The 26,772-nt window shown below is 43.9% G+C and overlaps 1 protein-coding gene across 5 annotated transcripts in view; it reads left to right on the top strand.

The window, feature by feature from the left end:
- The window catches only part of ANK1 (ankyrin 1), a 133,760-nt gene that overhangs the window by 36,343 nt on the left and 70,645 nt on the right, over window positions 1-26,772 (top strand). For all 5 annotated transcript variants that reach the window (XM_032229096.1, XM_032229098.1, XM_032229097.1 and 2 more), the window contains exons 3-14: window positions 3,896-3,994; window positions 5,606-5,704; window positions 10,585-10,683; window positions 14,418-14,603; window positions 16,494-16,592; window positions 17,454-17,552; window positions 19,743-19,841; window positions 20,744-20,941; window positions 21,971-22,069; window positions 22,219-22,317; window positions 24,627-24,725; window positions 26,369-26,566. In XM_032229096.1, coding sequence (XP_032084987.1) covers window positions 3,896-3,994; window positions 5,606-5,704; window positions 10,585-10,683; window positions 14,418-14,603; window positions 16,494-16,592; window positions 17,454-17,552; window positions 19,743-19,841; window positions 20,744-20,941; window positions 21,971-22,069; window positions 22,219-22,317; window positions 24,627-24,725; window positions 26,369-26,566 — 1,473 coding nt within the window. The remainder of the gene's footprint in view (window positions 1-3,895; window positions 3,995-5,605; window positions 5,705-10,584; window positions 10,684-14,417; window positions 14,604-16,493; window positions 16,593-17,453; window positions 17,553-19,742; window positions 19,842-20,743; window positions 20,942-21,970; window positions 22,070-22,218; window positions 22,318-24,626; window positions 24,726-26,368; window positions 26,567-26,772) is intronic.

Genomic DNA, 26,772 nt, shown 5'->3' with positions numbered 1-26,772 from the left:
TGACATGGGATTGACTGCTCACCAGTCCTGGGAAATCCTCAAGTGTGTTTTGTGAAGACCTCATTACCTTTCCATGGTCAATTCTTCCCATCATTGTCCCATAGTTTGATTGCACCTTTGTCTTGTCTACTCTGGGGCATGTCACACTTGTGGTCAAGGTCCAACCTCATGTGTCCTGTATACAATGAAAGTGGGATGCATGTGGTCAGACCTAGACCACAAGGCCAGTGGCCTCCACCCTACCATCTGACCGTCATTGCCATCTGCATCAAACCTTGATTCCATCCTCATCAGTGCCAGAAAAACCAGCATCGGGCATCACTCTTCTGTCGCAGGAGGCTTTAGATGTCTGACAGTTAACAGAAAAAATGAAAACATGGATTGCCGAAGGACTTTTCTGCATAATGAAATGGAAATGCGTGTGTATTTGTAAAAGTAAGAGTGGCAGAGTGGCTGGCTTCACCCAGCACATTAGACTCTCAAGTAGGGTGAGACCCACGACTTCAAAGAAAAGGAATTGCAGTCAGGTTAGTACATGGGCCGGCAACCTTAAACACTCAAAGTAAATCCATTTGGACCCGTTTCCCACACAAAAGAAAACACTGGGTGCCACAAAACCCTTTTGACATCTAAAATGAAGGTAACACTGCATATAACATTTTGAATTCCAGGGGAAAAAGATGCTCGGTTGAAGGTTTCTTTCAAATAAAATACTCCATATCTATTTGAGTCTTCCTCGTATTTATGAAACAAAAAGCCAAACGTAAATGATCCACCTGCAGCAAACGAAAAACGCTGTTAATTAAGCATGGCAGCAGTGAAAGCAAATGAATCTGCCCACGTACCATGAAATGTTCTGTTTTTCTTCTGAAACTTTTCTTTTCTTGCATTCATCTATAATTGGCCTATCGGGGGTTGAAAAGCTCAATAAATGGCTGATGTTGCACATTGTGATGTATATTTTGAGTGACAGGGAGCTGCAGCAGAGGGATGAAAGAGCCACTGTCAGCCTCTGTTTTGGTTATTTCCTTACGGCTGCTTTGCTACGCTTGCTTACTATCGGCTGCCATAGGAACCGGGGGGGTGGTGGTGGTGGTATTGGGGAAGGGAATAATATTGTACTGAAGGAGTCTTGTTCTCACATCTTCTGCACATGCTGGTGGCTGATGTTTGGACTTGGTCAAGGCCAACCGTCTCACATACCAACTTGATGAGGCTGTTTGAAGATGCACCCCACATGACACCTTAGGGAATTGCAGACTGGACACTGAGTTAGGGAATTGGGGGGAGGGTGCTGGGTAAACGTTTGATATGCATATGTTCTTGCCTTTCTGGCTCAAATCTTGCTTTCCTTCTAGTTGCTTTCACTTCATATCTAGTAAAAGTACTTTATCTCTATTAACATGGAGTTGAGGTTTTTCTTTCTTGGATATTGAAGGAGGCATGCCTGACAGCCACATTCAACTCCAGAGCTATGGATTGCCGACCCCTGGTTTAGACCAGGGGTCGGCAACCTTAAACACTCAAAGAGCCACAAAGGTCCTAACTGGAAGCCCCCCGTTCAATTCGGGAGCTGATCAGAAGTCTGGTTCCTCCACCGTAGAGTCTCCTCCTAGCACAGCGTGCTTTTTCCTCTGCTGACCAGAAGTCCAGTTCTCCCTCCACCATAGAGTCTCCTCCTAGTGCTGCATCCTTTTTCCTCTACCTGTCCTAACCAAAAGCCCTATCAATTATGGAGCCAACTGGCGACAGGGAGCTGCAGCAGAGGGATGAAAGAGCCACATGCAGTTCCAGAGCCACAGATTGCCGACCTCTGGGCTAGTACCATAGAACATTAATAGAAGCTAGGACTCTATTGAATTGGCTGGTGTTCCATAGTAGTCATTTCGTTTCTACAACAGATGTATGTAACACTACTAAGCCAGATGAGTAAAACACAGTTGTGTTCACTAAATTCTGCTTTTTAACTTGGTTCATGCTAAGATAAGGTAACATGTCTAGTTAGGTATTGAAGTACCCAACCTCATTTTACTCTAGATCAGGAGGGTCCAATCTTGGTCAGTTTAAGATTTGTGGACTTCAATTCCCAGAATTCTACATCCTGGATTTGTGTGTGTCCAAAGCAGCAGAAGGCAAGATGAGAAACAATGGGTGGAAACGAATCAAGAAGAGAAGCAACCTAGAATGGCTTCTCTCCAGAAATTGTGGGTGCGTCATCACTGGAGGCTTTAAGAAGAGATTGGACTGCCATTTGCCTGAAAGGGTTTGGGGTCTCCTGCTCGAGCAGGGGATTGGACTAGATGACCTCCAAGGTCCCTTCCAACTCTGTTCTTGTTAACATGGCTGAGGAATTCTGGGAGTTGAAGTCTTCACTCTTTCTAGAGTCTCAGCAATGTTTTTTTATAGTGTGGGGGCCAAAACTGATGCAATACTCTAGGTGTAGCCAAGTAATTTCAAGTAATTGAAAAAGATTCAGGTTTATGGCACAAGGAGAAGTTAAACTGTGCGGGGATGGATGGGAGGGTGATTGTGATTATTCTCACCATAGGTCTGTGAATGTCTAGCGCATGTGTATGACATGACCCAGAGCATGTAAAAATGAACTAGGACTCATATGACCCTCCCATCCAGATTTTTTTGAGACACTCCCCCCCCCCCCCCTTTTGCAGGTGCCGCTGTTGAAAATGCAAAATGTAATTCTTGCAAAATGACAGCCCGTGGTGATATTAAGCTGATTTGGACCTGCAAGTGGGCCCTGCCCATATGCCCCAGAGCTATACTATCCTCTTTAGCCATGTTTTTGAAGCCGTGCACATGCGTGGAAGCCGCACACGCAAGCAAAGAGCATGTGTGTAAACACACACACACACAAATGAAGCACGTATGCATGCGCACAGTCACATTTCCGGTGTGCAGCGAACCGGTGGTAAAATTATATGAAACCCACCTTAGTGACAATGAGTTAGTATGTGTTGCAGGAATACAGTAGCACATTTAAAAAAAAAACAATTCTCCCTCTGCTCCAGGGGTGGGTTGCTGCCGGCATTACTGCCGGTTCGGCACACAATTTTTTTTGCTTCATGCGTGTGCACATTTGCACCTAAAAAGGTCTGCGCATGCGCACAACCTTAGAAAATGAAAAAAAAAATTAAATTTCTGCAATGAAGATTGTTCTGTGTACGCGCAGAACTGAAAATCAAGATGGTGCCGGCAGCGATAGAACTGGTTTGGGCAGCCCGAGTTATTACCTATTTGGCCGAACCAGTCAAAACTGGAAGGAACTCACCTCTGCTCTGCTCCTTTGGCTGCATTTGCTGAGAGAGCTTAATTTATGGGGACCAAAGTGATCCATGATCCAAGATTTGCCCAACGGACAGAACACAAGGCTAAAATAACTTTGGGTTGGTAAACCTGTGACTTCTCCCAAACAGGACGCTTGAGTTACAACACTGTCCCAATTTAGCATGTTGTGTGAATGTGGCCTTTCTCTCTCTCTCTCTCTTTCTTGTCTCACACACAGGCTGTGTTTGCACAACAGGTTTACCCAGACTTAGCAGCTGCATGCGTACAGTAAGCTAAGCTTAGTTTTAACCTTGGCTTTGTGTGAGTGTGTCGGCTCTGTGTTGCAATATACGACATACGTGTTCTGTGCAAACCCAGCCTGTTTAGCTAGTTTATGGTTTTAGTGTGTTGCATGATTTCAGAAAATAGTTTAATCTAATAACTAAGTGCTGTGTTAATGCAACCACTGTGTCTTTTTTTTTTGTTGGTTTACCTTCACCCACCTACCCACCTACCCATCCCCAAACCCTTACCCTGTCCAGGCTGAATCTGTTGCATAGTACAGTGAGCTAACACAACAGCCATAGTTTAACACACCTTCTTCTTTTTCCAGAATGGGTTGAATGGCTTACATCTGGCCTCTAAGGAAGGGCATGTCAAGATGGTGGCTGAGCTATTGCACAAAGAAATTGTGCTGGAAACAACAACCAAGGTAAAGGCTCCAGGCAGTGGTGGGATTCCATTTTTTTTACTACCGTGTCTGTGGGCGTGGCGTGGCTTGGTGGGTGTGGTCGAGGAAGGATACTGCAAAATCCCCATTCCCTCCCCACTCCAGGGGAAGGATACTGCAAAATCCCCGTTCCCTCGCCAGTCCTGGGGGAAGGATACTGTAAAATCTCCATTCCCTCCCCACCCCACTAACCTGCTTTCCAGCTCTGTTCTCCAGTGCAAGGCAACAGAAGAAGACCCAGCCAATCAGCTGGGACTTGGGAGGCAGGGAATAGATGGGGCGGGGCCAACCAGAGGAGGTATTTGCCGGTTCTTCAAACTACTCGAAAGTTCCGCTATTGGTTTGCTAGAGCGAGTCAGAACTGGCTGAATACCACCTCGGTCTCCAGAGGGGGAGGGACAAAGATACATTGGCGTGATTGATTAGAAATATTTCAACGCAAAGAGTTTGTCCCAAATCAAACTGCCAGAATCTTCCTCAGTGGTCATGCTGGCAGAAAACAGAATGCCAAAATCTTTGAACATTTCCAAACAAATTTGCACCATCTCCTCCCCATAAAGGAAAGTAGGGATTTCATTATGATTATGTCTGGGCAAGAAACTTTTTTTATTTTTATTTACTATACTCTTGACTTTTAATAAATGCATTTTAGTCTGGGCTTCACCCTACTTCTCAAAGTTTGCAGAATTGCAGTGACTGTGATATTGTTCACCATCCAGAGTCAGTAGGATTGAGATGGATGGCTATAGAAATTGAATGAATGAATCAATCAATCAATCAGAAACTTATAGTAAAGAAAATGTATATTTGATCATTCATGTTATAATAGTAGCTAGAATTGTATTTGCACAAAATTAGAAAAGTGAAGAGATTCCCACAGAGGAGAATGTGATTAGGAAAATATTAGAATGTGCAGAGATGAACAGATTAACACTGGCAATTAAAGAGAAAGAATAAACTGATTATTATATTATAAGGGAATAATTTTTTCAATGGTTAGAGAATAAACGTAAGAAGTAAAATTAGCTGCATCTACAGAATTAACATAATTAACAGAGCTAAATAAATTAAGAAGAAGATTGTTATAGTATTAGATATTTAAAGTATTGGTGTTAAAACTGAAACAGATAAATAATGAATATGATTGTAAATTTGTTATTGCACAGAATGTTTGTACTCAGATGACACACTGTTTAATGGACGATGGATTGTTTACATTTAATAAAATAAAAATTAAAAAACTAAAAAAGAAAAAAAAAAGAATCAATCAATCAAATCACCTTGAAGGTGTCCAAACCTTGCCCATAACTTCTCTAAAGAAAGTCCAAAATTCTTGGAAGGCACTGATGTCAATGCAAGTAGGATACAATTGTTGAGAATTGTAGATATATTCAAGAGCTTGGTACACACAACAACATGCCAATCTAGGCTAAACACAGAGTTGTGACAATGAACTTTTCAGTACAAAATGACAGTCGCTGTTCTTGATTCATCACATTCATTGCTCTTTTTTATTTTATTTTTTAAAAAAAGAGATTCTCTTTTAGGCTACATTATAATTCTTTGCCTTCGTTCTGGCTTTTTTTCCCCCAGAAAGGGAACACAGCGTTACACATTGCTGCTTTGGCAGGGCAAGACGATGTCGTGCGGGAGCTGGTGAACTTTGGGGCAAATGTCAATGCACAATCACAGGTAAGAATCCCCACAAGTGGTCGGTGCCAGGCGAGCCTCCTCCAAGACCATTCAGAAAGTCATGGTGCCACTACAGAAAAGGGCAGTGAGTCACATGGTCCAATCAAGGTGCCATCTGGTTGCTTGGAAACTTTACTCCTCCTCTCTTCAGGCACTTGTGGGAATATCCTTGGTTCTCAGGGGAAACTATTTTGTTTTGGCTACAAAACCCCAGCTATCTTTGTTCTCCCCCCCCCTCCCTATCCCTTAACTCCAGTGTGGCAATGCTGCAGCCTCCAAGATGGTCGTGGCTAGGCCATCTTCAGAGTTGACAGGCGGTCCCCCTTAAAGGAAAAGAACTTCCTAAAAGAAAATCACAAAGAAGTTACTTAGGATCCAGTCTAACACCCTCTTACTTTTCAGCCGCTCAATGCAGTGGGTGAACTAATGGCTTTTTAACTGGTCCTGATCTTGTATTGTTCTCTTGACCTGCAGCTCTGGCCCCCATTTTAGATATGTGAGCTGATTTTCATGTATTTTGTTCAAGAGCAGCCTCTTCATTGTTGGAGGGAAGATTATCATTCTTCATTTCCTTTCTCACTTGCTTTGTTAGTTCAATACGAGTTGAAGAAAACCAAAATGAGAACAAAAAGTCCTTATTTAGATGAATTTTCAGTTCTTCTCAAAGGATTTTTTTCCCCTTCAGAATGCAACCTGATAATTGTTTTTTCTTTGAGTAAGAAGAAGAGAATGTTTCACTTCTGAGGAACGGATGAAGCTTCTTGGCTTAGAAGGGAAACGTTTTCTTCCCCCTTCTACAAGAACCAACAGTCTTTTGAACAAGAAAAAAATACACCTTTGAAACAACCATGACCTAGATGACTGAGAATCTTCCCTTTTTCCTTATTCTATTCAACTCCTTTTTAAAAACTCCTTTGAGGCCAGAGCTGGGTTCTAAACAGGTGGGGAGAGAGCAGAGATGCTAATGAAATTAGCTTTGATTCCATTTCCACCCACATTTAAATCCAATTAATGCTATATTCAATGAGTGAAGCTGAAGGAGTATGCCTCAATGCTTTGAATAATTTTCCTCTTCTGCCACCTGAAAAAAAAAGACACGTACGGCAGCCACTTCTGAACACAGGGAAATGTTCCCAAGGTTTTTAGGAGCCCTCATAGCAGGGGTAGGCTGCTGGGGGCTTGCAGGGGTTCGGGAGAATCTCTAGCTAAGATTCTGTGCAGTTCGGAAAACCCCCAAATCCCAATCCTGGCTGGCCCCGCCCACCCCTCCCCTCCCAGGAGTCCCCATACTGCCCGTTTTGGGTGACAGGTAAGTGCAGGGTATGCACGTAGGCTCTGGGAGGACGAAAAATGGGCTGAACGGAAGTTCAGGAAGCTTCCAGAAGTTTCAGGAAATTCGGGAAGTGCCAGACGTTTTTGGCCTCAGAGGGCTTCCGGAGCCCAGGGGAGGTTGTTTTCGCCTTCCTGGAGGCTTGAGGAAAGTCTCTGGAGCCTGGAGAGGGCAAAAATGCCCCCCATTTTGGTACAGGAGGCTGACTAGGCTATGCCCACCCAGCAACCAGGCAGAGAACCCCTTGCTAAAATTTTTGAAGCCCACCCCTGCCTCATAGAAGAGAGATCAGTAATCTGTTCCCTTGTAGAGTTTTGGTTTTCAGCTCTCATGAGCAAGGAACTTTGGGAGTGGTAGTTCATAAATGTGTCCTTAGGTGCCTAGGTTGCTTCTCCTATGTTCTAGCACAGCATTGCTCCATCTTAGCCACTTTTAAGATGGGAGGGGGGGGGACTTCAACTCCCAGAATTCCCCAGCCAGCATGAGAAACACTCGCTGATTTCAAGTAGCGAAAGGGTTGGTTTCTTATTCTGCGGAGCGAGAACTTGCACAGAGGTTTTTTTTGTACGGGTAGAACCTTGAATTACAATCACAATTCACCCCTGGATATTGATAAGTGAATCTGGCTTTCCTGTGGCCTTTTCTTCATCCGAAGGGGATCGCATGACCTTGGGAGATTGCAACCGTCAATTGCCCAGGGTCTGAATTTTGATCATGTGACCACAGAGATGCTAAGTCCTAAGTCCTCCTTTTTTCAGTGTCTGTTGTAACTTCGAACGGTCACTAAATTAACAGTTGTAAATCAAGGTCTCTCTATAATATCTTCCATGGACTGAAAGGATGGATAGCTTGCACACTCACATAAATCTCTGACTACATTTACTTTTGCATTATTCCTGCTCTTTTGCTCGGAGTCTTTCAATTCTCGCTGGATCCAAGGCCTTGTAAGGCATCTGTCCAGCATCCTCCTTGTATCCCACTGAGCTTTTGAGGAGCACCAGCTGTTCTCAGCCAAACTTGCCAACTTCACTTGCCTTTCTGCCACCCAACCAACCAGAAGAGCTTGAGACATCCGTCAGAAATGCTTTCCAGGAGTCTCTTAGATGGACAGAGAGAATATCAGCCTATCCCCTCTGTTGGGTGAGCAAGCAGGACAGAGAATGTTCACCTGCACCCCCTGCTGGTTCTGGGCAGCATAGTCTCCGCCTAAACCCTTCTGGGGATCCTGCATTTTTGGGTTACATAAGTTGATATCCGAAGGTCAGATAAATATGGGGGAGAGGGAACGAAAATAAGGTGGGTGGGAGAGAGAGAGCTGGGGGGGGGAGAACGACAGGGTAGAGGGGAGCTAGAAAAAAGGCTCACTCTTTTGAGATGTTTGGACGGCTGTCGTTCTGGCCGAGAGCAGCAAGTAAATGTCCTCCCTGCCCCCACCTTTCGCAGCAATCTTTTCCATCCTGATTGCGAGTCACACTTGTGAGTCATCTTCCCAAAAGGAGAGGAAGAGGGCTTGCATTTGGCTGCAAAAACCATGAAACTCCCCTCTTGATTTCCAGTTCTTAAAACAAACACCACTACCCCATAAGTTGCTGAAGATAGATAGATAGATAGATAGATAGATAGATAGATAGATAGATAGATAGATAGATAGGGATAGAGATAGAGATAGAGATAGAGATAGAGATAGAGATAGAGATAGAGATAGAGATAGAGATAGAGATAGAGATAGATAGATAAGCAGGTGAGTAAACAGCCAATGATTCCAGGCACCTGATTTCATCATCTGCTAGAACTTGGGGGGGGGGGGGGATTTGCTGTTTTTAAAAAAACTTTTTATTTTATGCAAACACCATATCTTTGCAACACATTACACTTCTGTTACATATCTGTTGTGATTCTTTTATCCGTACATGTAAATTTTATAAAACACACACACATATACATACATACATACATACATACACACACACACACACACACACACACACACACACTTTTTTTCTCCATTCTATATATAACAACCTTTATATACATACATTTGACTCGTTTTATATCCATTTCCTATTATTTATTTGCTACAGTCTATTTCATATTTCTATGTTCTTCATTTTCTGGTTTTGTAGTTATTTTTTGATTTCTTGAGCTTTCCTCTTTTCTTTTTTGCTTTCCTACTTTTTTTCTTTCCTCTAGCCACTTATAACATAAATCCCATATAAAGTAATATTCAGATTCTTCTTTATATTTTGGGTTTTTTCCCCCATTTAGAGCTTTTGGAGCTCCTTTCTTTCGGTTTCTTTGGCTCTGCAGGATCAGAGCTGAGATTGAAACCTGTGGGCTGTTTTACCAGAAGCCCTGTTTAAATTTTAAAATTTCTGCAGTGATGACCAATTTAAGAGAAAGCTAAAATCAACCTACCAAAGCAATAAATAGAATAACAGAGTTGGAAGGGGCCTTGGAGGTTTTCTAGTCCAACCCCCCTGCTTAGGCAGGAAATCCTACACCACTTCAGACAAATGGTTATCCAACATCTTCTTTAAAACTTCCAGTGCTGGAGAATTCATAACTTCTGGAGGTGAGTTGTTCCATCGATTAATTGTTCTCACTGTCAGGAAATTTCTCTTTAGTTCTAAGTTCCTTCTCTCCTTGATTAGTTTCCACCCATTGCTTCTTGTCCTGCCCTCAGGTGCCTTGGAGAATAGCTTGGCTCCCTCTTCTTTGTGGCAACCTTGAGATATTGGAAGACTGCTATCATGTCTCCCCTGGTCCTTCTTTTCATTAAAGTAGACATGCCCAGTTCCTGCAACCATTCTTCATATGTTTTAGCCTCCAGTCCCCTAATAATCTTTGTTGCTTTCCTCCAGTCCTACTCTGGCCCCTTATCGTACGATCATGGAAGGGACCTTGGAGGTCTTCTAGTCCAACCCTCTGCTCAAGCAACAAGAATGATTAGGGGTCTGGAAGCTAAAACATACAAAGAATGGTTGCAGGAACTGGATATTATGTCTAGTCTAGAGAAAAGAAGGACTAGGGGAGGCAAGCCACTCCATCGATTGATTGCTCTCACTGTTAGGGAATTTCTCCTTAGTTCTAGGTTGCTTCTGTTCTTGGTGAGTTTCCATTCATTGTTTCTTGTCTTGCCTTTTGGTGCTTTGGAAAATAGTTTGACCCAGTGGTGAAATTCATTTTTTTTTTACTACCGGTAGTGGGCATGACTTGGTGGGCCTGGCTTGGTGGGCGTGGCAGGGGAAGGATATTGCAAAATCCCCATTCCTTCCTCACTCTGGGGCCAGCCAGAGGTGGCATTTGCTGTTCTCCAAAGTACTCAAAATTTCCACTACTAGTTCTCCAGAACCTGTCAGAACTTGCTGGATTTCATCCCTGGTTTGAGCCCCTAAAATATTGGAAGATTGCTATCCTGACTCCCCTGGTCCTTCTCTTCACTTGACTAGCCATGCCTGGTTCCTGCAGTTTCTCTGTGCCTCTCCTCACCGGTATCGGTTGTGCTATTTGTATGGTGTTTGATGTCCCACGGCTGATTCTCTCTTTGCAGAAAGGCTTCACGCCGCTGTATATGGCCGCCCAAGAGAATCACCTTGAAGTTGTCAAGTTCTTACTGGAAAATGGTGCTAACCAAAACGTAGCTACGGAGGTGAGTATCTTTCCCCAGAGAATTCACCAACTGTCATCGGGTCGAGAAAATAACAAGTCTTTCTGAATTCAGATGAGCAACCTTTATAGAATTCTTGTGAATGCCTTTGCTCTCCAGCATGAATGCGAAATATATACATACATACACGATTCGAGCCCACTCATTTCTTGCTTCTTTCTCCCATATGTTATTTGCCTCGTTGCTACTAGAGGCTGCTTATTAGCAGGGAAATTTGTTCTAACACCACCTGAAGTGTCTCTGCTGTTTCATACACACCCTCCCCAGTTCAGATGTGGGAAAAGGAACCGGGCAAGCCCAGAGTCAGGTGCCCACTTTGTCGCCAAGGGATGTGGCGAGGAGCCTAAAAATAAGGCAGTTCTTGGTAGCGAGAGGATGCCATTGTTTGCTGGGAGACCATAGGAGGTCACACGGCAAATGCTGAGAAGGAAAAGAACTGGGGATTTTGGAGAGTTAAGACACCCTCATATTGTTAAAGTGACCTGGTTCCATTCTGACAACTTGGTCGTTAAGCAAAATGGAAGAGAAGGAGAGAGGGAGGGAAGGTGGAGAAGGAGAGAGAAGGAAAGGGAGAGAGTGGGGAGAGTGAGGGAGAGAGAGTATGAGAGAGAGGGAGTGGGAAGTGGGGAGAGGGAGAGAGGGGGATGGGGAGATGGACTAGGAGATAGAAGAAGAGAGAGGGGGGAAATGTGAGGGAGTAAGGACGGGAGGGAGGTAAAGGGAGAAAGGGAGAGAGAGGGAGAGAGAGAATGTGAGGGTGAGGTCTGAAGGAGAGAGGGAAAGAGAAGGAGAGGAGGGAGAGAGGGGGAGGGAGGGAGCGGGGGGAGGGAGGGAGCGGGGTGAGGGAGGGAGAGGGGAATGGGGAGATAGGGATATAGACAGAGAGAGGAGGAGAAAATGTAAGGGAGAGAGTGAGGGAGGGAAAGGGAGATGGGGAGAGAGTGTGTGAGGGGGAGAGAAGGAGAGAGCGAGAGAGAAGACGCTGCAAAGTTTGATGGTTGCTGCCCATCTCATTCAGATAAAACTTTCTTATAGGGTGTTCTGTGCTTAACCGTTTTCTTTTTCCTTCCTGCTGAGATTTTTTTTATAAACATTTTTTTTATTTTTAAACAAACCCAAATGGACAGAACAAAAAAACAAAAAACATAAAACCATCTTCCATTACAAATTGTAGAAAGTCCCTTCCATAGTCATGACTTACAATTCATATCAAATCACATATTTTTAAATCAAATATATTTATCTATATTACTATTATTGTACCTCAACCTTCATTTGATTATGATTGTTTATACATCCTTTTATATGAAATATTCTAAATCTAAATTTAGAATATTAGAGCTTTAGAGAGCCGAGGTGGAGCAGTGGTTAGGATGCAGTACTGCAGACCACTTCAGCTGACTGTTATCTGCAGTTCAGTGGTTCAAGGTTGACTCAGCCTTCCATCCTTCCGAGGTGGGTGAAATGAGGACCCGGATTGTTGGGGGCAATATGCTGACTCTGTAAACCGCTTAGAGAGGGCTGAAAGCCCTATGAAGCGGTAAATAAGTCTAACTGCTATTGCTATTGCTTTTGCTAAATTATATAATTAGATCTTCCTAAAATCATCCAATAACATTACATCTTTATAACATGTTCTAAATAAAAATTGATTATATTTAATAACAAAGCTTTTAAACCTCCATTTGAATCTCCATTTGCAGTTTATATAAAATTTCATATTATCAAACTAATATATATATATGCATTATTATCATTATTAATCATTATTTGACTATAACTATTATCACTTCATTTTATACATAATACTCTAAATTTGACTAAGTTTAACTTAATTTTTATTATATACTTTCATTACATCAACCTGTATTTTTCCAGTAATAGTACAGTCTTATATCTCTTGCCATTTGTAGCATTAGTATTCTGATTACTTTCTTGGTAAGTCTTGTATGGATTTCTCTTTACAACTTGTTGTTCATTTCATATCTTATAAAAACTTGAGACCCTTCATCTTCTCCTTCCATCAGTTTGTCTTTGGTTATCACTGGTGCTTCTGTCAAGATTTCTCTCCTTACGTCCATCAATTTCTCTCTCTTTTCTTCTTCTATACTTTGAAATCTGCGGTAGAGTTCCAGTCCATCTATCTCCCCTTTCCATATTCCGCTTTTGCCATTTCCAACCATGCTCAATTTGTTGTCAGTATCCACAATTTTCTTATCTCTTTGCTCATTTTTTCTTTTAGAATTTTTTTTAGAACTCTGTCCTCCACTTTCTTCATTTGATAACAATCCTCAATTTTTCCATCAAATTTTTCTGTTTTGTATTCTATATTCTCCAATCTCTTCTCAATTTTCTCTGTTACTACTAGTATTTTTTCAATTTCAAACATAATCATTTGTAATGTTATAGTTTCTTTTTCGTGTTGCACCATTCTTCCAACTTGTAAACACTGCCATTATAGCATTCAAGGCTTTTTGTTAAATTTCAAGCAAGTTCATTATAATTTTTCAAGTCAAGGCTTAGTCTTCCCTCCAATCCAGCTGGTGATAGAACTCCCAAAGAACACCTGTGTAAATAACCTGTGCTCTTCCTACTATCACTTTCAGTAAACAAACTGAGAAGCCTTGAAGTGTCAAATCATCAGAGAAAAAAGAAAAGACAATGTTTCCAAGCCTCCAGCCTCTAAGTGACAGTGTTACTTCTTTTCCCTCTATTGTTACAGCCCTCTTTATGTTCCTCTTTATATCTTCTTTATGTTCCAAACTTAAAGAAAAACAATTCTTAAATGGAGAAAGAAAACAATCCAATCAAGCATTGTAAAAAAAGGGAAATTTTTAATCCATAGGTATAAGAAAGAGTAAAAAGTAGAAGAAGAAAAACTAATCCATTAGGGTTAAAAAATAGGGAACATTTGCAAAAATTCCATCCATAAAAAGAAAAATTAAAAAACGATAACACACTAAGTTTAATGTAGCTTAATTTCGCTGCTTACTCTCTTCTGTCTTCAATTTTAATTTAGCTTTAATTTTTTTTGGGGGGGGTAATCTCTTTTCTAATAATAAAATTTCCTCACCAATTCAACACACTTTCTCTTTCTGCTTTGTTTTTGTCCCAACTTCAGCAGCTTCAATGGCTGCATTTCTGTCATCGGAAATAAGAGCTTCTCCTAGATCAATCAGGGACTTTGCAGTGTCCCTGAGATCAGCAGGACCTACTCTTCTCTATCACCATCTTTGCGGGATGGTTTATGTCCAAAAGGACTGTCCAGCGGCAGAAATATCGACTGTGATCTTGGAGCGCCAAGATCGCATGTCATGTTGTTGCGACATCAGCCCTCTTCTCCTCTTCCTGCTGAGATTTTTATCCTTGTTTCCATGTTTTGGCTCTGAGAAGCATGTTCGTGGATGTGTTTAAATAAGTGGGCCCTCCTCTTCCTACCTTCCTATGTATAGGTTTTTGTCCAACAAAAACATCAGCTCTTGAGGAAGGGCAAGGAAAATACACAGTTCTTCTCACCCTGTTCCTATCTTTGCATGATGTACCTAAATTTTTGTCTCCAGAATTATGGTGCTTTGGTCCTTATAAACAAGGGCTGAAGGGCCAAGATGCTCCCTCTTGCCTTCCAGGAATTTCAGGAAACAGATGTTAAATTAATGAAATGGTTGGTCTCTCCCCATTTTCTTACTTTTTGCTTTTCTTTCTTCAATCTCTGGCAGGATGGTTTTACCCCCTTGGCAGTGGCTCTGCAGCAAGGCCACGAAAACGTGGTGGCCCACTTGATTAACTACGGGACGAAGGGGAAGGTGCGCCTCCCAGCGTTACACATAGCCGCCCGCAACGATGACACGCGAACAGCTGCCGTGCTTTTGCAAAACGACCCCAACGCCGATGTCCTTTCCAAGGTCAGCTGTTTTGCATATATTGATATACCTATAGATGCATCCAAAAAGAGGATTCATAGTGTGAAATTTAATGTATAGGTAATCCTCAACGTAAAAACCATTCATTTAGCAACTGTTCAAAGTTACAACGGCACCAAAACATGGACTTATGACTGGTCCTCACACATAACTGTTCTGACCCAGCCTTGGAAGAACCAAGAAACAGATTCCTTGTTCTGAAAAACTCCTGTTTATTTAGTTACTGTGAATTCATGGCATTCACCCACAGAAAAATCCAGGCAATAATACTTGCAAGGGTTAATTACAATCATACTTATCAGTCCTTGGATAATTGCCAGGGCGGGAGCTTTGAGTCGCAAAGCTGGAAATTAATTCCTGGCAAGAAGTCTCTGACACACGAACCACAATAAGCAAATCTTCTGACAGAAATATGAATTGTTGTCTTCTACAACCACCACTCCCCTTTTGCTTCTATTTATTCCCCAGCCAGGGAGGAGCCATTCAACCTCCATATGTGCCTTTCTTCCTGAATTGGCCCCTTGTGTTCAGTTGTTATCCTCTCCTAACAGGTCTGCGCATAAGCGTATCTGGAACAGGCCCCAGCTGTTCTTCTTCCCCACTTATCTCCAAAGGCAGCTGGGAAATGCCGGACGCCCCTGGCCACATCTCTGCTTCCGATGCAGAGCATTCATCAGAGCCTTCCCCAGACTCCAGGACCCGCCCAGGTTTCTCCCCAACCTCCTCATCATCCGAGTCTGCCGCCAGCTCTGCTGGTAGCTGGCGGGCCACAACAATAACCCTTATAGCATTTTGGCAGTCACAGGATTAAAATTCAGGCCGTTGATAACTCGCATGTATTTGCAGTGTTCTGAGGTCATGTGATTAGCATTTTACATCTTCTCTGTTAGCTTCTGACAAGCAAAGATAATGTGGCAAGCCTGATTCACTTAATGACATGGGATTCGCTTTGAAAATGGCAGTGATTTGCTACATAACCATCACAAAAAGGTCATAAAAATGGAGGGTGGCTCATTTAACAACTACCTAGATTGGCGAAGGAAATTGTGGCCATACGTTGAGGATTGCCTGTGGCCAATTATCTTTATGGGATGCCTCAGAAGTGCACATCAATCCCTTGTGTAAAATAGCTACTAGTAAAGGAAACCATTTAGCACTTAATGCTCCAAAATAGCAAGAGGTGCTTATACTGAGCTGGTTCAGCATGGAGTGAATGGGATGTCCTTGTGTTGAGCAAGATGACAATGTGGGAATCCACCCTGTATTTCTTACTGGCTGAGACCTAGGGCCATGATGGCGAACCTATGGCACGCGTGCCACAGATGTCACGTGGAGCCATATTTGCTGACACGCCAGCCATCAGCTCCGGTATGCGTGCCCACCAGCTGATTTTCAGCCTTCTAGAGGGTCGGGGATGCTGTTTTTGCTTTCTCCAGGAAAGCTTCCGGAGGCTAGGGAGGCCAAAAAATAGGCCCAACGGGCCAACTGGAAGTTTGTTCCCGAACTTCTGGTTGGCTTGTTGGTGCCATTTTTCGCCCTCCCCAGGCTTCAGGAAAGCCTCCGGAGACTGGGGAGGGCGAAAAATGACCCCAACAGGCTAACCAGAAGTTCAGAAATGATCCGTTTCCAGCTTCTAGAGGGCCTCTAGGGAGGGCAGGGGAGGTTGTTTTCACCCACCCCAGGCTTTAGGAAAGCCTCCAGGGCCTGGGGAGGGGTCGTGCATGCATGCACAGTGGGCGGGGAGGATTGAATTGGTGTGGGCAGTACTTGCAAGGCACACACACACAGACAGTTTTGGCACGCCATAAGAAAAAGGTTCACCATCACTGTCCTAGGGTATTTGACTGTTTCCCCTTCCTTCTTCTTCTACAGACTGGCTTCACCCCTCTTCACATCGCAGCACATTACGAGAATCTCAACGTGGCCCAGCTTCTACTCAACCGTGGAGCAAGTGTCAATTTCACCCCCCAGGTAGGTGCAGAGCCCAAGCCAAGCGTTTCCTAACTGTAGCAATTTCCGGGTATATAGGGACTTCAATTCCCAGAATTCCACAGCCAGCAGAGAATTGCTGAGAATTCTGGGAGTTGAAGTCCGTTCACTTTCAAATTGCCAAGGGTGTGGAGAGGTCAAGCTAACTACTTTATTGATGAAGGAGAACATTTGTAGCAGGGGTGGGGTTCAAACATTTTAGCAACTGGTTCTCTATATTGTTGCTGGGTGGGCATGCCCAGTTTTTGCCCTCCCCAGGTTCCAGAGGGTTTCCTTGAGCCTCCGGGAGGCCACCAATCCCTTAACCATCTTGAAAATACCTCTTCTTCTCCAGTTTTGACTCCAGCAGAGCCTGGTCCTAGACCAGGAGTCTCCAAACATGGCCACTTTAAGACTTGGGGACTTCAACTCCCAGAATTCCCCAGCCAGAATTATGGGAGTTGAAGTTCACAAGTGTCAGGGTTCCAAATAGCATCCAAAAGTAAATCAGAGTCCGAGGCAAAGGATTGCTCAAAGTTCCCTTTTATTAAGAGAATCATGTTGGCACATCTGGGAAAACCCGAATCTGAAAGCTTCCCAGATTTCCCCACCCATCTTGCCCCCACACCCACAAGTCCACCTGTTCCAGTCAGGTGCAGAGGTGCAGAGACAAAGGATGACCTTGGCTTTCTAGAAAGAATATTTTATGGCTACATATCATCTAACTCCATACAATTCTCCCTCCCATTTTCCACAATAGAAAATGCATAGCAGAATAATAGAAAGTGTGGCAGGCCAAAGATCCAAAAGAAAAGATGGTTGCAGGCCTGACATTAACTTCATTTCTCTCCCCCCCCCCCCCAGAATGGCATCACCCCACTGCATATCGCCTCTCGACGCGGCAACATCATAATGGTGCGGTTGCTGCTTGACCGGGGAGCTCACATTGAGGTTCGCACCAAGGTAAGTGCGACGTTTGCCAAGGAGCACAACAGCCTGTCCCTTCAGAGGGAAGTTGGTAAGGGAGATCTAGAGGGGTAACTGAGAATAGAATAGAATAACTTTATTGTCACTTTGAATGTACACTAATTGGCATACATTAAAAATGAAATTTCATTGCATACAGCTCTCAAAGGGTCTCCACCTCTAATATATACCACATACTGTATTTTTCAGAGTATAAGATGCTCTGAAGTATAAGACGCACCTAACTTTTGGGGAGGAAAACAAGGGGGGGGGAATCTGCCTCTGCCTCCCAGCAATTTGCCTCCTTGCAGCAAACAGCAAACAGTACAGATGATAAACACTGTTTGTGGTGTTACATTTCAAATTATACTTGTGCAGATGCTGTTAAAATTGATGTGGAAGTATACATCATTCTCTGCTATTTAAAAGAAGATACAATAGCACTGGGCCTCCTCAGATCAAGTATTTATTTTAAAAAGCTTCTTCATTTTGTTAAGCTGTCTAGAACAATAATAAAGCAGTCTTTAAAAAATAAGTCTAATAATTTGAACATTCTATAGGCATTTATAGTTATTGACTTACCTGCTTGCAGCAAACAGCAAACAGCCTGATTAGCACAAGAAAAAAAAGATTCCTCTGCCTCACAGCAATTTTCCTCCATGCAGTAAACAGCAAATTTCACTTTCAATTTCAGCATGGGCCTCCCGATCATCAGCTGTTTCAGGCTGCAGGGATTGCTATAGCCTATTGCCGCCTCCGCAAGCCCCATTTTCTGTTTCCTGCAAGGAGGTAAATTTCCTAGAGGCAGAGGCCAAAGGATGGGGGCCGGTGGGTGAGTGGGGCTACATTTGATGAATAAGGAGTATCCAAATTTTCACCCTCTTTTAGGGGGGGAAAGTGCATCTTATACTCTGAAAAATACGGTAACCATGACAGAATAAATGAAGGAATAAATAAATAAATATGCATATGCCCACATATATTCTATGACCTGGAGAAACAACATGCTCTATTTCGAATATATACGTCTTTATGGCGAGAAAAACGAACCTTGAGAGTTTACCAGACGGATGGCCTAGGGCAACGGTCAGCAACCTGTGGCTCCGGAGCCGCATGTGGCTCTTTCATCCCTCTGCTGCAGCTCCCTGTCACTGGTTGGCTCCATGATCGATGGGGCTTTCTGTTAGGACAGGTAGAGGAATAAAGGACTCTGCGCTAGGAGGAGACTCTATGGTGGGGGAACTGGACTTCTGGTCAGCAGAGGAAAAAGGACGCCACATAAGGAGGAGACTTTATGGTGGGGGAAGTGGGAGCTTCCAGTTAGCACCTTTGTGGCTCTTTGAGTGTTCAAGGTTGCCGACCTCTGGCCTAAGGAACAAAGCTATTGCAAAATCTGCTAGTCCTTTCTAGAAATACTTGCTAGAAACAGTACAACAAACGAACAGAATGAAACAAAACAAAAACAGACATTCAACCTTAACAACAACAAAAAAGAAGAAGAAAAAATAGTTGCTGCTTTTTTCCTTTCCTTCAGCACCCAGCCAGGGTGGATCCTACCATGCTAAATGTTAAATTTAATCAGTCATCATGGGAAAATGGCTTTTTTCTAGAATGTTTTCTCTCCTTTTCAGACACTCAGGGGTTTTCCCTGGGTCTTCCTTCCAAGAAAAACGGACCCAGCTAAATTGTTTTGGGGTTCACTCAAGATTGATTTGATGTGGTGGCTCAGGGGTTAAGACACTGAGCTTGTCGTTCAGAAAGGTCGGCAGGTTGGCGGTTCGACTCCCTAGGGTCGTGTAATGGAGTGAACTCCCATTACTTATCCCGGCTTCTGCCAAGCTAGCAGTTCGAAAGCATGTAAAAATGCAAGTAGAAAAATAGGAACCACCTTTGGTGGGAAGGTGACAGCATTCTGTGCGCCTTCGGCGTTTAATCATGCCAGCCACATGACCACAGAGATGTCTTCGGACAGAGCTGGCTCTTTGGCTTTGAAACGGAGATGAGCACTACCTCCTAGAGTCGGAATGACTAGCACATATGTATGAGAGGAACCTTTACCTTACAAGTTTGACTAGGTGCTTCCATCAGCACTCAGTTGGTGTGCTAACAACAGCATTGCAGGGTATAAAACCTATAAAATATGTGTTTATTCATGCCACGCCTTTTAAAGTGCTACTGTTTCTATAGGATGAACTGACCCCATTACACTGTGCCGCCCGCAATGGGCATCTGCGAATTGCTGAAATCCTGCTGGACCACGGAGCACCCATCCAAGCAAAGACCAAGGTGAGAAGCCTGGAAAAATACTGTATACATGTACACAACGGGAGAAACGAATCTTGCGAAATTACCAGATGGATGGCCTAGGGAAAAAAGCGGTTGCAGAATCTGGAATTCCTGTTAGAAATACTTCAAAACCTCCTCCCAGAGGGGAGCAACAAAAACAGACCATGACGTGGGTGTGTGGGGTCTCCGACAATGCTTCGAGCTCTAAGCACACAGTGCTTATAAGCAGCATCCTAAATCACAGGAAGCGAGCTTCCTATAATCTTCTCGGCTGTCCTCACCACTCTCTGTAGGGACTTTCTATCGGAAGCGCTGCTGCCACCAAACCAAATAGGGATGTGGTTTCTTAAAACGCTCTCAATTGTGTCTCTGTAAAAAATGGCTTACTAAGGACATGGTGGTCCAGTGGCTAAGATGCTGAACTTGTCGATCAGAAAGGTCGGCAATTCGGTGGTTCGAATCTCTAGCTCTGCGTAACGGAGTCAGCTCCCGTTACTTGTCCCAGCTTCTGCCAACCTAGCAGTTTGAAAGCATGTAAAGCATGTAAAAAATGCAAGTAGAAAAACTAGGAGCCACCTTGGGTGGGAAGGTAACAGCGTTCCGTGTGCCTTTGGCATTTAGTCATGCCGACCACATGATCATGGAGACGTCTTTGGACAGCGCTGGCTCTTTGGCTTTGAAACAGAGATGAGCACCGACCCCTAGAGTCGAGAATGACCAGCACATACAGTATGTGTGAGGGGAACCTTTACCTTTACCTTAAAAAGTGGGCAAGACGGGAGGCGAAAGATGCACTCTCCTCATCCGACGCAGGAAATGCAGACGCTGGTTTGCACGCTTACCTATTCCCTAAGTACCCCTTGCAAGGTCATGCTCTGCTCATCCTTCTTTCCTTGTTCTAGAATGGCCTCTCCCCCATCCACATGGCCTCCCAAGGTGACCACTTGGACTGTGTGCGGCTTCTGCTGCAGTATAACGCCGACATCGATGACATCACATTGGATCACTTGACCCCACTGCATGTGGCTGCCCACTGCGGCCACCACAGAGTGGCCAAAATCCTGCTTGATAAAGGAGCCAAGCCTAACGCACGGGCCCTGGTGAGTAGAGGCCAGGAAAATGAGGTGAAGCCGGGCTGATACCTGCACTGTGTGAGAATCAAGAAATATAGCCTATGGATCTATTAGATTCAATAAGTCCTATGGATAATAGAAGGCCACAGAAGAAAGAGATATGAACCAAAGTTTTCAGCTAGGATGGTTTCAAAATTAACCAGAAATATTTGTAATCCTGCTGTATTGTTGCTAACTGTGAAATATATATATATATATATATATATTTTTTTTGCAAAATATGCACCCCAGTGGTGGGTTTTGGATTCTGTTCCAACCGGTACGGTTGGAACGGACCCAGTGGTGTCCACATGGATGCATGCAGTGCACACACACACAGCACATACATGCATCTTAGTGCCTCCGGGATGCTCCAACTACTCAGCGGAGCATAGTGCAGGCGCTGTATGCGCCGTCTGTGGAAGCGCCGAAGACTTAAAAGACCATGGACAGGCAGGTGTGCCTTCCAGATTACTGTACCGGAATGCTGTCCGGTGTTCCGGGCAGGCTCCGGTACGCCTGTAATAGGGCGTAGCTCCTGCAACCCACCACTGATGCACTCCTATGGATTTGTTTAAAACAGGAAGAATGAAATGGTTGGAAATGAGGAATGGAAAGTAATGTACACAGGTGTTCATGGAAAGTGACAGTTAGTGAAGTTGTGAAGCTGGCTGTGGAATTCTGGGAGTTGAAGTCCACAAGTCTTAAAATTCCCAAGTTTGGACACCCCTGGGCTAGAGGAACAGTATAAAAATAGGATTCAAGATCATCTCGGGGCCCTTTGATTTATAGCAGTCCATGTAGGAGTTGCTATTTCTCATTGGCCCATTGCAATGGCTTATTAATTCTATTCCTGCTGTTATATCTTTTATACCTATTCATTTCTAATGTTCCGAATTATTAGAAACAGTAAATCTCTGATCTTAAAGTAAGAATTTTGCTTGGGTTGTTGCCTTCATTTCCTATTGAAATTTTCCTATGATAACTGCATCACTGAGTGGTCTCCTTTCCCTGCAGAACGGCTTCACTCCGCTACACATAGCCTGCAAGAAGAACCACATCAGGGCGATGGAACTTCTTCTGAAGACGGGGGCCTCCATCGATGCAGTGACGGAGGTAACAGAGCATCATGGGTTCAGGAATCTACTGATTCCTATAGAGCAGGCCTCAAGTAAATGACAGTTTGTAACCGCAGTGTAGAAAAGCATACGGAGACAAATGCAGAATTCAAATTCATTTATTTCTCCCATTTTTTCTCTTGACAGTCGGGCCTCACTCCTCTTCATGTGGCCTCCTTCATGGGAAACCTTTCTATTGTCAAGATCTTGCTCCAACGGGGAGCATCCCCTAACGTTTCCAACGTGGTGAGCAAAGATTAACTAACTTAACGGATTGTTTCTTTCCAACAATATATATTGTTCTAGCTGTACTGTATGTAGTTGTATGGTGGCTCAGTGGCTAAGATGCTGAGCTTGGCAATCAGAAAGGTCGGCAGTTTGGTGGTTCGAATCCCTAGTGCTGCGTAATGGAGTGAGCTCTCGTTACTTGTCCCAGCTTCTGCCAACCTAGCAGTTAGAAAGTACATAAAAAATGCAAGTAGAAAAAATAGGAACTGTTGTGGCCCAGCAAGAGCCGTTGGAGCTCCCACCATACTCCGACAGCGAGGGGCCCTATGAGTCGGCTCTGGAGGATGTGGAGGACCCTGGACAGGGTTCCAACTCCGAGCAGGGCGCAGAGAGGCTGGTTGGCCACCAGGAGGCGCCTGAGCCTTGGACCAGTGGGGAGGAGACAAGGGAGAGTGATCCGGACACCAGTAGTGAGTTGTTCCTGGATGCCCGGCATCGAAGAGCTAATAGGCGTCAGGAACAGTTGCGCAAGTACAGGAGGTAATTGCACTCAGCTGGTGATCATTAGGTTCCTCTCCAGACTATAAAAAGACTGCTTGTGCACAGGCCCCTCTTAAAGAAGTCAACGCATTGACTAAAAGTTGGAGAACTTTGGTAACTAGCTTGGCAGGCTGGATTGCTGCCAAGGTTTGTCTGAATTGCTCTCAAGGTCCTTATCTATTTGTTATGCTTGGCTTTCAGCCACCGAGGTTTTGGTTTCTTGCTATTAAAATACATTCCAGTTAAGCTTGTCTCGGCATTCATTACTGGACAGAGGAAGGGGTCAGAACAGGAACCACCTTTGGTGGGAAGGTAATAGCTTTCCGTGCACCTTCGGTGTTGAGTAATGCCAGCCACATGACCACAGAGACGTCTTCAGACAGTGCTGGCTCTTCGGCTTTGAAACGGAGATGAGCACTGGCCCCTAAAGTCGGGAATGACTAGCAAATATGTGCGAGGGGAACCTTTACCTATACCTAGCTGTACATTCCAGGCATGGATTTCATCCCATCCAGTTTCGGGAATGGGCAATAATGTCATATTTAATCAATTAAATTAATGAATTAAACTAATCAGTTAGCTTAATTGATTTTAAAGTTTAATTTTGAACTTTAATTAGGTAATTAATTAACTAATTTATTAAGCAATTAATCAGTTAAACGGCTTGTCTTTGGAAACCATGTGTGCTCTATCACTGGAGGTTTTTAAGAAGAGGTTGGACACCCATTTGTCCAGAATGGTATACAGCCGTGATGGCAAACCTATGGCACACATGCCGGAAGTGGCATGCAGAGCCATCTCTCCAGGCACACAAGCCATCGCCCATTGTTCTTCCAGGTTCCGGTGTGCCGGCCAGCTGGTCTTCACATGCACGGAAGCACTGGAAAGTGGAAGAGCATCCACCCACTGCGAATGCATGCCAGATGGCTGCTCTTCCAGTTTCTGACACACGCATGCACACCAGCTACCTTGTCTTCCGGTATCTGGAATGCATGTGTGTATGTGTGCACAAGGATCAGCTGGCCAGTGCGCATGCTGGAAACCAGATCACCATCTTCCCAGCATGCGCATGCGCACCAGACAGCTGCTCTTCTGGTTTCCGGCCTGTGCCCGTCCACATGGTCTCATTTCAGCACTTGGTGCTGAAAAGTTCGCCATCACTGGTATACGGTCTCCTGCTTGAGCAGGGGATTGAACTAGAAGACCTCCCAGGTCCCTTCCAACTCAGTTATTCTGCTATTCTCCTTCCTTCCTTCCTTCCTTCCTTCCTTCCTTCCTTCCTTCCTTCCTTCCTTCCTTCCTTCCTTCCTTCCCCATCACTGGAGGTTTTTAAGAAGAGACTGGACAGCCACTTGTTTGAAATGGGATAGGTTCTCCTGCTTGAGCAGGGGGTTGGACTAGAAGACCTCCAAGGTCCCTTCCAACTCAGTTATTCTGTAGTCAAAAAACACCTTGAGAAGGTTGAAAACCAGAAGAAAAATTAGGAAGGTATAAGCAAGGTTTGTTTTTATGCAGAAATGCACTAAATGTCTTTTTTTTAGTACTCTATGTCTGAATATCTAAGATGTGGTGGGTTTTTTTTTTGAAGCAGCCAAATATTATTATTTTTTGACTTCCTGGTCTGATCTGCTGTAGCTTTTGGAGATGAAAGTGTTCTTCAGAAAGAAAGGAAAAAACACTAGACAATTTCCTCCCTTGAATCTTTCCGTCTTTGAATTCTGAGGGAGGATGATAGGGATTTTTCTCTGCTCCGAATGTTCTCTGATTTTCTTCTTCTATTTGCACAGAAAGTAGAGACGCCTCTACACATGGCCGCTCGGGCCGGGCACAGTGAGGTAGCAAAGTATCTTCTTCAGAACAAAGCCAAAGTCAATGCCACAGCTAAGGTGGGTACCTGTCACAGTGAACGGATGGCTTTCTTAGTAGCTGCACGTAGGGGAAAACATAGGAGAAAACATTGGCAAAAAAAATCAGAACACAAAATACAAGCTGGGCAGATATGACTTCGTAGACGAACCCCATCCTGTCAAGGACCTTGGAGTACTCATCTCAAACGATCTAAGTGCCAGAGCTCACTGTAACAGCATTGCCAAAAAGGCATTAAGAGTTGTTAACCTAATCTTGCGGAGCTTCTTCTCTGGTAATGTTGTACTACTAACCAGAGCATACAAAACATTTGCTAGACCAATTCTTGAATACAGCTCATCTGCCTGGAATACGCACAGCATATCGGATATTAATACAATTGAATGAGTCCAGAGATGAGATATTTCACGAGAAGAGTCCTCCACTCCTCTGCTCGCAACAGAATCCCTTATGCCACCAGGCTTGAAATTTTGGGCTTAAGACAATTTAGAACTATGCTGCCTTCAGTTTGACCTAAGTGTAGTACACAAAATTATCCGCTACAATGTCCTACCTGTCAATGACTACTTCAGCTTCAACCGCAACAACACGTGAGCACACAATAGATACAAACGTACGGTAAACTGCTCCAAACTCGACTGCAGAAAATATGACTTCTGCAACAGAGTGGTGAATACCTGGAATGCTCTACCTGACTCTGTGGTTTCTTCCCCAAACTCCAAAAACTTTTAACATTAGACTGTCTACTGTCGACCTCACCCCATTCCTAAGAGGTCTGTAAGGGGCGTGCATAAGCCCACCAACGTTCTTACCATCCCTGTCCTAACGTTTCTTTTTATTCGTATCCATTTCATGTATACAAAATAATGTGTATACATAATATATCTTGTCTAATAAATGCTTGGTGAAATAAATAAATAAATAAAATAAATAAAAACAGGGAGAGCAGGGAGGTGGGGTTAAATAAGTCATCTGCCTAGACTCATTACCTGGTCATAAACAGTTCGAGTCCAAACTCTCTTGAATTCTGTTGAGCCTTATCTGGCACCGAGTTAATTTTGAAAATTATTTGACCCCCCCCTTTGAATAGTGTGGGAGTAGGAATGGATTTCCAGAGGTGTAAAATTGCAGATGACAGAAACCATTTGCACCACTCAGGTAACCCTGAGGACACAGATAAACCTCCAAGTGGCCTCAACGACTCTCTTAAAAGGATGCAAATGACCAGCTGTCTGCAAGGAGAATAAATCCTTCCATTCCCCATCATCGAGTCAGAGCTGAAGACACTTCTTGGATGAGAAGCGAAACATCTTCAAATGAAAAAATAAGGAAGTCCAGTTGCCTCCTGAAAAAGCACCTTTGGGACAGTTGACTAGATTCTTGTGTAGGGATCTCCCAACCTGGCAACTTTAAGACTTGTGGATTTTAACTCCACAGATTTCTTCAGTCAGCCATGTTGCCATATTTGGAAACCCCTGGAATCATAAGATGGCTTGAAGGACACATCATAAAATTGTTCCTGTGTTCCCACCAACACATTCCTAGACCTCATACAAGACAGCTTCATGTGCCCCTTCTTTGGGGCAGTGTGGAAAAAGGCAGGCCATTCAGGCAGGGCCATGCCACAAGCTAGGATGAGAAAGGTGTGTCTTTCTTCTTTCAGGATGATCAGACGCCACTGCACTGTGCCAGCCGCCTTGGGCACTGCACCATGGTGAAGCTGCTCCTGGAGAGCGGCGCCGATGCTAACCTCTCCACAACCGCTGGACACACGCCGCTGCACATCACAGCCCGCGAGGGGCACCTGGATTGTCTTTGTGCTCTCCTGGACAAAGAGGCATCCCAGACTGCCGTGACTAAGGTTGAGAAAGAAGACCTTCCCTTCCTCCTTTCCCTTCCCTTCTTCCTTTCCATTTCTCCTTTCCTCTTCTCTTCTCTTCTCTTTTCTCTTCTCTTCTTTTTCCTTCCCTTCCCTTCCATCTTTTCTTCTTTTCTTTTCTTTTCTTTTCCTTTCTTTTTCTTTTTTCCTATTCTCTTCTCTTTTTCCTTTCCTTTTCTCCTTTCCTC

The sequence above is a fragment of the Thamnophis elegans genome, chromosome 13 (assembly GCF_009769535.1).
Source record: "Thamnophis elegans isolate rThaEle1 chromosome 13, rThaEle1.pri, whole genome shotgun sequence".
Lineage (NCBI taxonomy): Eukaryota > Metazoa > Chordata > Lepidosauria > Squamata > Colubridae > Thamnophis > Thamnophis elegans.
The sequence above is the reverse complement of the archived record's forward strand: the minus strand, read 5'-3'. Positions and strand labels throughout refer to the sequence as shown.